General features: G+C 45.3%; 1 protein-coding gene across 2 annotated transcripts in view; it reads right to left on the reverse strand.

The window, feature by feature from the left end:
• The window catches only part of hlcs (holocarboxylase synthetase (biotin-(proprionyl-CoA-carboxylase (ATP-hydrolysing)) ligase)), a 46,506-nt gene extending 38,741 nt beyond the window's left edge, over nucleotides 1-7,765 (reverse strand). The window contains exons 1-2 of one of the 2 annotated variants that reach the window (XM_063488282.1): nucleotides 6,656-7,765; nucleotides 1-42 (exon numbers count right to left, since the gene is read on the reverse strand). The exon at nucleotides 1-42 is cut by the window's left edge and continues 99 nt beyond it. In XM_063488282.1, coding sequence (XP_063344352.1) covers nucleotides 1-42; nucleotides 6,656-7,030 — 417 coding nt within the window. In that variant the 5' untranslated portion in view covers nucleotides 7,031-7,765. The remainder of the gene's footprint in view (nucleotides 43-6,655) is intronic. The other variant, XM_063488283.1, reaches the window with a different exon arrangement.
• Nucleotides 7,766-10,768: the final 3,003 nt, after the last annotated feature.

The following is a 10,768-nucleotide window of genomic DNA, read 5'->3' on the forward strand; positions in this document are numbered from 1 at the left end:
GGACCGCAGGAGAACAGTCCACTGGCTGAGGTCCTCACATACCTGGAAAAGTACAGACAGAACAGACGACAAGTTCAAACACTACAAAGTGTTACACATAAAGTAGTTAGTAACAATAGTCACATGTTTTCTGACTGCCCCATTATCAAGTATGGTATCAGCGTGGTGTACAATGTGACTGATATGAAAGTGTTGGACTAAGACGTCTTTAGTAACAGAGTTATTTCATTGTGGGAATGGCCTCAGCATGACCAGCTGTTAAAGCTAGTCCCTCATACTGTAACAGCTGACCTGTTCCTCTGTATTCACTCTTCCCATGCTTGTGCAAGACACGAGTGGTAGTTACAATCACCTCGTTCTGTTTTCATACAAGGGTGCATTCTGATCCTAACACTGCTCAGCATTTCACCATTACACCAGCAATGCACTATGCAGCAAAGTCTGTGCAACATCCTACCTAATGATCCAGGGATCTGTCTGATAATGGAACCAGTGGCCTGGAGAGTGGGAACTCATGAAAGGGCCCAGAGGGTACTATTAGTGGGTTCACCAACAAACCTGACACGGCAGACTGGCCTTTACTAATATACAGTGGCTTGCAAAAGTATTCGGCCCCCTTGGACTTTTCCACATTTTGTCACGTTACAGCCACAAACATGAATCAATGTTATTGGAATTCCACGTGAAAGACCAATACAAAGTGGTGTACACGTGAGAAGTGGAACGAAAATCATACATGATTCCAAACATTTTTTACAAATAAATAACTGCAAAGTGGGGTGTGCGTAATTATTCAGCCCCCTGAGTCAATACTTTGTAGAACCACCTTTTGCTGCAGTTCCAGCTGCCAGTCTTTTAGGGTATGTCTCTACCAGCTTTGCACATCTACAGACTGAAGTCCTTGCCCATTCTTCTTTGCAAAACAGCTCCAGCTCAGTCAGATTAGATGGACAGCGTTTGTGAACAGCAGTGTTCAGATCTTGCCACAGATTCTGGATTGGATTTAGATCTGGACTTTGACTGGGCCATTCTAACACATGGATATGTTTTGTTTTAAACCATTCCATTGTTGATCTGGCTTTATGTTTAGGGTCGTTGTCCTGCTGGAAGGTGAACCTCCGCCCCAGTCTCAAGTCTTTTGCAGACTCCAAGAGGTTTTCTTCCGAGATTGCCCTGTATTTGGCTCCATCCATCTTCCCATCAACTCTGACCAGCTTCCCTGTCCCTGCTGAAGAGAAGCACCCCCAGAGCATGATGCTGCCACCACCATATTTGACAGTGGGGATGGTGTGTTCAGAGTGATGTGCAGTGTTAGTTTTCCGCCACACATAGCGTTTTGCATTTTGGTCTCATCTGACCAGAGCACCTTCTTCCACATGTTTGCTGTGTCCCCCACATGGCTTGTGGCAAACTGCAAACGGGACTTCTTATGGTTTTCTGTTAACAATGGCTTTCTTCTTGCCACTCTTCCATAAAGGCCAACTTTGTGCAGTGCATGACTAATAGTTGTCCTATGGACAGATTCCCCCACCTGAGCTGTAGATCTCTGCAGCTCGTCCAGAGTCACCATGGGCATCTTGGCTGCATTTCTGATCAGCGCTCTCCTTGTTCAGCCTGTGAGTTTAGGTGGACGGCCTTGTCTTGGTAGGTTTACAGTTGTGCCATACTCCTTCCATTTCTGAATGATGGCTTGAACAGTGCTCCGTGGGATGTTCAAGGCTTGGGAAATCTTTTTGTAGCCTAAGCCTGATTTAAATTTCTCAATAACTTTATCCCTGACCTGTCTGGTGTGCTCTTTGGACTTCATGGTGTTGTTGCTCCCAATATTCTCTTAGACAACCTCTGAGGCCGTCACAGGGCAGTTGTGGAGCTGTTTTGCAAAGAAGAATGGGCAAGGATTTCAGTCTGTAGATGTGCAAAGCTGGTAGAGACATACCCTAAAAGACTGGCAGCTGTAATTGCAGCAAAAGGTGGTTCTACAAAGTATTGACTCAGGGGGCTGAATAATTACGCACACCCCACTTTGCAGTTATTTATTTGTAAAAAATGTTTGGAATCATGTATGATTTTCGTTCCACTTCTCACGTGTACACCACTTTGTATTGGTCTTTCACGTGGAATTCCAATAACATTGATTCATGTTTGTGGCTGTAATGTGACAAAATGTGGAAAAGTTCAAGGGGGCCGAATACTTTTGCAAGCCACTGTGTGTGTGTATATATATATATATATATATATATATATATATATATATATATATATCTATCTATCTCAGGGGTGCAACAATACTCGTATCGATACTGAACCGTTCGATACAGTGCTTTCGGTTCGGTACGCATGTGTATCGAACAATACAAAATTTTTTATTTATTTTATCAACTTTTCTTCTGACGATGCTGTCTGTGTTGAGCGCTCAGTGGATCTGCGTTCGACTACTCCACCTAGGCTGCACTGTCGAGAGCAGATCCACTGAGCGCAGCGCAAGCTAGCGAGACAAAAGTTAAGCTCGTTGCAACATGGCAACTGCCTCAATGCTACCTGAAACTGAACCTCCCCCACCCTCATTCAGATCTGGCGTTTGGAACTATCTTGGTTTTCATGTGAAGTATGACCCTGAAGGTAAGCGCGTCATGGACAAAAGTAAAACAGTATGTCGGATGTGCCACGCAATGCTCAATTGGTGGGAACTAGCGCGTTAGCGCAGTTAGCTTGTTAACGTGTTGACGCCGTCCAGCCCCACACACGGGACGATCCGCGATAACTCGTTAACGGAGATTTGCCGTGTTGTGGCGTTAACGTCATTTCAGATTAACGCTGACAGCACTAGTGGGAACACAACGAATATGACTGCACATCTACGCCGACATCATCCTAGTGCAAAGACAAGTGGAAGCAGACAAAAACAACAAGCACGCATGCTACAAACTTTACCCGTGTCATTTAGACAGCCGTTAGCACATGATTCTCCTTACGGGGACCTGATATGTTTAATATGCTGCTGAGAGTATACCCCAGAAGAAGCGTATAGTATAGCTTTTATTTTGGAAAGAGCCATTTCTCTGTAATAAACTCATTTCCAAAGATGAGTGATTTCTCAATCAGAGAGATTCTGTAATTTGAGCCAGAGATGTAAAAAAATATACGAGTATTGGCTCGTGGGGGAAAATATGAGGAAAAATGCAGCACTCCTACAAAGTCTCATATTCCAGCACACATTCACAAAAAGACAAACGTTCAAACTGCAAATGATACGGAGTGAATTAGTTTAATGTTGTTTATGCATGTTGAACACTTCTAACATTAAATTTTAGGTCATGATGATTTGATGAGCTGAGACCGGAGTGACACAAGTGTTCAAAATAATTAGTTTCTGATTTATAATTAGAGTAGTAGCTTTTTTTTATCTAAATCCAGCATGCAGGCTTAAGGAAAACAGCGCACACCAAATGAGCTACGTCTCAGTCTACAAATGTTACAGCCCACAAACAAAAAAAACTACTGAACCAGTCTTGCTGTCAGAATAAACTGGAATATAGCCAAGCCAATTCCCGGGAATGATTCGCTTACTGCACTTTACCAGCTGACAGCTGGTGTGTCTGATGTACTGGCCACCTGGTCAAACATCAGTCAGCAGTGCCCTGCACTCTCAGTGTGAGCTGCTTCAGGTGCTTTCCTGACAGAAAGATGACTGTGGGTAGCACCCAGTAAACATTGCTTTGAACTTCAGCCAGTGGTACACCACATCTGCATGCTGCCGTGTGACTGGCGGATTAGAGATTTGTGTGACTGGAGTACAGGCTCTTTAACAGCTGTACCTATTAAAGTGCCTGTGACTGTATGCCATATGTATTTGAAAATGTGTCTCTATTTCAGTTTTCTTGAACTTGTTTGTAGTTTTCTGTAATGTAAAACTCAGAGCAGCATAAGCACATTCTATAGAGCACAGCTGCGCACATCTCACAGACACCAGTGAGACACCAGTAACACTACAGTGAGATACCAGTGAGTCACCAGAGAGACTACAGTGAGTCACCAGAGAGACTACAGTGAGTCACCAGTAAGACTACAGTGAGTCACCAGTAAGACTACAGTGAGTCACCAGTAAGACTACAGTGAGTCACCAGTAAGACTACAGTGAGTCACCAGTGACACTACAGTGGGACACCAGTGACACTACAGTGGGACACCAGTGACACTACAGTGGGACACCAGTGACACTACAGTGGGACACCAATGAGACACCAGAGAGACTACAGTGAGACACCAGAGAGACTACAGTGAGAAACCAGTAACACTACAGTGAAACACCAATGAGACACTACAGTGGGACACTACAGTGAGAAACCAGTGAGGCACCAGTGAGACACCAATGGCACTACAGTGAGACTACAGTGACACTACAGTGGGACACTACGGTGAGACACCAATGAGACTACAGTGAGAGACCAGAGAGACTACAGTGAGAAACCAGTAACACTACAGTGAGACACTACAGTGAGACACCAATGAGACACTACAGTGAGACACCAGAGAGACTACAGTGAGACACCAGAGAGACTACAGTGAGACACCAATGAGACACTACAGTGGGACACTACAGTGAGAAACCAGTGAGGCACCAGTGAGACACCAGTGACACTACAGTGGGACACTACGGTGAGACACCAATGAGACTACAGTGAGAAACCAGTGACACTACAGTGGGACACTACGGTGAGACACCAATGAGACTACAGTGAGAGACCAGAGAGACTACAGTGAGACACTACAGTGAGACACCAATGAGACACTACAGTGAGACACCAATGAGACACTACAGTGAGACACCAGAGAGACTACAGTGAGACACCAGAGAGACTACAGTGAGACACCAGAGAGACTACAGTGAGACACCAGTAACACTACAGTGAGACACCAATGAGACACTACAGTGGGACACTACAGTGAGAAACCAGTGAGGCACCAGTGAGACACCAATGGCACTACAGTGAGAAACCAGTGACACTACAGTGGGACACTACGGTGAGACACCAATGAGACTACAGTGAGACACCAGAGAGACTACAGTGAGACACCAATGAGACACTACAGTGAGACACCAGTAACACTACAGTGAGAAACCAGTGACACTACAGTGGGACACTACGGTGAGACACCAATGAGACTACAGTGAGACACCAGTGAGACTACAGTGAGACACCAGTAACACTACAGTGAGACACCAGTAACACTACAGTGAGACACCAATGAGACACTACAGTGGGACACTACAGTGAGAAACCAGTGAGGCACCAGTGAGACACCAATGGCACTACAGTGAGAAACCAGTGAGACTACAGTGAGACACCAGAGACACTACAGTGAGACACCAGTAACACTACAGTGAGACACCAGTAACACTACAGTGAGAAACCAGTGACACTACAGTGAGACACCAATGAGACACCAGAGAGACTACAGTGAGAAACCAGTGACACTACAGTGGGACACTACGGTGAGACACCAATGAGACTACAGTGAGACACCAGTGAGACTACAGTGAGACACCAGAGACACTACAGTGAGACACCAGTAACACTACAGTGAGAAACCAGTGACACTACAGTGAGACACCAATGAGACACCAGAGAGACTACAGTGAGAAACCAGTGACACTACAGTGGGACACTACGGTGAGACACCAATGAGACACTACAGTGAGACACCAGTAACACTACAGTGAGACACCAGTGACACTACAGTGAGACACCAGTGACACTACAGTGGGACACCAGTGACACTACAGTGGGACACTACAGTGAGAAACCAGTAACACTACAGTGAGACACTACAGTGAGACACTACAGTGAGACACCAATGAGACACTACAGTGAGACACCAATGAGACACTACAGTGAGACACCAATGAGACACTACAGTGAGACACCAGAGAGACTACAGTGAGACACCAGTAACACTACAGTGAGACACCAGTGACACTACAGTGGGACACCAGTGACACAACAGTGGGACACTACAGTGAGAAACCAGTGAGGCACCAGTGAGACACCAATGGCACTACAGTGAGACTACAGTGAGAAACCAGTAACACTACAGTGAGACACCAGTGAGACTAAAGTGTGACACCAGTGAGAAACCAGTGACACTACAGTGAGAAACCAGTGACACTACAGTGAGAAACCAGTGACACTACAGTGAGACACCAGTGAGACTAAAGTGTGACACCAGTGAGACACCAGTGAGACACTACAGTGAGACTAAAGTGAGAAACCAGTGACACTACAGTGGGACATCAATGAGACAGCAGTGAGACACTAATGAGACACCTTTGAAATTACAGTGAAACTACAGTGAGACACCAGTGGCACAAGGAGTTTTGTGCCACTGGTGCACACACACACACACACACACACATTGTATCACTGAGTGAACGCCAGCCTAACTCGCAGCTTTCCATCCGTTTAGCTGCGGCACAGCTTCAGAAAGGTGCTCAGCGTGCTGTTCAGGTCAGGCTCCGTGGGGACCTGCGCGTGTGACAGCCCACCGCACATGAACACACACACAGCTGTCAAACTGTAAGATTAGTAAGATTTTAAAGCGTTCAGGAAGTACTCGCTCTCCACGGTATGACGTAAGCGTGTGTCCGGTGACCAACCTGAGGCTCGCTAACATACACGGCTTTATCTCCCCGCTGAAGAAACACGTTGTCCTCGAGCTGAAGCGAGCCTGAACGCGCGCGCTCAGCGCGGCGCGAGCACAGGCTGAAGCTGAAGCTGCTGCTGTTCAGCCGGGACAGACTGCTCCGGATCAGCGCAGAGTAGCACCTGTGAAAGCGCACCCACATGTAGACGTAGCACAGCGTTATGAGCATGTTAGGCTGCGCACCGAGCGCCCATGGTGGCTCCTCAACTGAAACCAACTCGGAAGCATTACTGCTATATGCGTCCACAGCCGTGAAGCTAACGCTACAGCTCTTCTTCTTTGGTTTTAGTGGTAGGTAGCGACAAGCGGCGGGGCGCATTACCGCCATCTATGCGAAAATCATCTCGATTTCTTCTTCGGGTTTTTGCATTTTGCCACCTGTCCGACGGGATAACTGCCCTAATTATAATCCAGGTGCTCTAATGGAGCACTGTTTACATCCAGTTTGAACGTCTCGGTGTCGCGTTTGTTTGCAGTCCTTAAATAAAGTCAGTCATTCACAGTGAGTGTTCATGTTCTTCATATTCTCCTGCCAGCGTTTACGCAAACGACTCTGTCCTGTCCTTCCACATGTCATGCTTCATCGTGCTAACAAGCTACCAGCGGCTCTGCTGAAGCTGTCGTGGTGCATCAGCTGCCGTAAGGAGGACGTGATGAAGCCGACCGATGATCAGTGTGCACGCGGTCTGCGTCAATATGATGAACACAACATATGATGGTTCAATCACCATTTTTGATGCAGACTTGTATCGGTGGAGCTGAATGACTGTCTAGAGGGCTGTGATGTGCAGCAGCAGTTTGTGCCCTGCTGTTTCCAGTAAAACTCGTCTGTGTCAGATTCTCCCATTTCCACTCGCACTGCAAAAGCTGGTGATGTTTGAATACTTTTAGAAAATTAAACTTGTGATCTCTACACAGAAGAGTGAGAGAAAGAAGGAAGGAAGCTGAAGTTGTTAAAAGATTGTAGTTATATGAAGAAAGTTAGAATATGAAGTATTTATTGAACCTTTGATGAAGAAAGACATTAACAACCAACAAATCAAAGCCGTTTGTCATTCATAAATCCAAGTTCATGTTAAAATGCTTTGGTTACAGTGTCACAGATTTTATATTCATGTATGAACAATAGTATTTATTAAAATGAAGTTATTAACTTTATTTGTATATACATTGTGAGTTCATTGGCGTGAAAGTGTGCCCCTCTTTCCTGATTTCCTCATTCTTTGTGTGTTTGTCACACTTCAATGTTTCAGATCATCAAACAAATGTGTTCTCTTTGTCTAATATTTACAAGTAAACAAAATGCTGTTTCTAAATGAAGGTGTTTTTGGTTGAGGGGTAAATAATCCAAACCTACATGGTCCTTTGTGAAAAAGTGATGCCCCCTAAACATAATAACTGGTTGGGGCACCCTCAGCAGCAACAACGGCAATCAAGCATTTATGATAACTGGCAATGAGTCTTTGACAGCGCTGATGAGCAACTTTGTCTCATTTTTGCAGAATTGGAGGATTTTTGAGCAGAACCGTCTTTTCATGCCACAGCATCTCAATTGGATTGAGGTCAGGACTGTAACTAAGGCACTCCAAAACCTTCATCCACTCACAGGTGGACTCACTGGTGTGTTTTGGATCACTGTCCTGCTGCAGAAGTGCGCTTCACCGTGAGGTCTTGAACAGATGCCCATGAAGCAGAACAGCCCCAGACTGTCACACTACCAACACCATATTCTCCTGTTGGTATGATGTTCCTTTCCTGAAAACCAGATGTAACGGGACACACACCTTGCAAAAAGTTCACCTTTTGTCTGACCAGTCCACAGAGTATTTTCCCAAACGCCCTGGGGATCATCAAGATGTTTTCTAGGAAAACTGAAAGCCTTTATGCTCCTTTCCTCAGCAGTGGTGTTCATCTTGGACCTCTGCCATGCTGGCCATTTTTGCCCAGGCTCTTTTTGTCTTATGGTGGAGTCATGAAAACTGACCTTAAGGGAAGCGAGTGAGGCCTGCAGGTTTTTGGATGTTGTCCTGGGGTCTTTTGTGACGTCGTGGATGCACTCTTGGGTTAAGTTTGGTTGGCTGGCAGCTCCTGGAAAGGTTCACTGCTGGTTCATCCACATTTCTGGATAATGGCTCCCACTGTGGGTTGCTGGAGTCCCACAGCTTTAGAAATGGCTTTGTAACCTTTCCTAGACTGAGAGGGCTCAGGTACTTTGTTTCTCATTTGTTCCTGAATTTTCTTGGATCACAGCAGGAAGTCTGACTTCTGAGGATCTTTTGGTCTATTGCACTTTGTCAGGCAGCTCTTATGTAAGTGATTTTTTGATTGAGCACAGGTGTGGTAATAATCACGCCTGGGTGTGGCTATTCGACTTTCTAAAGATGTGATACACCGCAGGTAATGTTTTCACACAGGGCAGGTTGTAGGTTTGTGTTTTTAACCAGATGTTTAACATGTGTTTACATTCATACTTCTTTTCATCACACCAGTGTGAAAAAAGGCCAACAACAAATTGATGTCAAAGTAATAAATGATCAATGCACCGATTTATTATCAAACTATACACACATGTTCCAGTGAGATATCCCTACAATTAAAATCAGTCAGTTATTAGAGTATTGTCTTTAGTCATTCTAAAATGATGTGCTTGTTTTCCAACCAGGAGACCAAAGTTAACGTGGTATTGATTATTTAGCCAAAACAGTTCAACCATGAAGAAGTGTTTCTAAAAAGGAAACGAAGAAGGCTCAGGTGAGGAGCAGGTGAGGCTCAGGTGAGTCACAGGTGAGATCGTACTGTAGCAGACAATAAGGAACAAAACAGACCTGTGACGTAAACATTAAATGATCTAGCTGATCAGGGTGCGGGACAGATGCTCTCCTCTCTAATGTACCCATCACAGAATAACCATGGTTACAAGGGGACTCTGAAACTCACGATCGGTAATCATATCGATGCAAAAGTAGTAAAACATAGTAAAAGAAATCTGCTGTGTGCATGACTGCTGTCACTGAGTTTTTAAAACAAAGTGAATCCATACTTCTGGAGGAAATCATGTGAATAATGAAAAAAAAAAACACAAATCCTTTATTATCCTGCATTTTGTGTCTTTTTCCAGTTTCTCCAAAAGTTGATTCTGTTCATCTGGACGTAGCGTTTTGTGGGAGAAACGTTTCGTCACTCATCCAAGTGACGTCTTCAGTCTCAGCTGACTGCAGGTTTAAATCTTATAAACAGTACATTTGCATAATGACTGAAACCAGCCCACTGAAGGAACAATGGGCTGGGAGGTCAGTTCCTTAATCTTAATTATGCAAAGTCTCATGACCATTGATCAGTGGTTGTTGATCAACCATGGGTTGTTGTCCCATTCACAGAGAGTTGGGGAATGGCTGCAATCACAGCATTGTAAGATGGTGACAGATGTACCCTTAGGCCCCCTCCTCCATTCAGAGATGGTCTTTCCCTTTTCACGTAAATGGCCTCCTTGACTCCGCCCTCAAACCAGCGTTCCTCCCTGTCCAGGATGTGTACATCCTCATCATTGAAAGAGTGTCCACTGGCCTGTAGGTGTAAATAGACTGCAGAGTCCTGGCCTGACGAGGTAGCTCTTCTGTGTTGTGCCATCCTCTTCGCCAGAGGTTGTTTGGTTTCCCCGATGTATAAATCCTGGCAATCCTCCTGCACTTAACAGCGTACACTATGTTACTCTGTTTGTGTCGGGGGACCCGATCCTTGGGGTGGACCAGTTTTTGGCGCAGCGTGTTTTGGGGTTTAAAAGCCACAGAGACCCGGTGTTTAGAAAAAATGCGTCTCAACTGTTCCGATACTCCTGACACATATGGGATCACTACAGGTTTTCGCTTAGGCAACGGTTGTCCTTCTCTCCTGGATCAGCTGGAGCTTTCTTTAGGCGCCTTCCCAACTTTGACAAAAGTCCAGCTGGGATAACCACATTTACTCAGGGCCTTCTTGATGTGCTGTTCTTCTGCCTCCCTGGCTGCTGTGTCTGTGGGGATGGTGTTCGCTCTGTGTTGTAGCGTCCTGATGACACCCAGTTTGTGCT

This window comes from Pelmatolapia mariae, linkage group LG10_11 (genome assembly GCF_036321145.2).
Source record: "Pelmatolapia mariae isolate MD_Pm_ZW linkage group LG10_11, Pm_UMD_F_2, whole genome shotgun sequence".
NCBI lineage: Eukaryota > Metazoa > Chordata > Actinopteri > Cichliformes > Cichlidae > Pelmatolapia > Pelmatolapia mariae.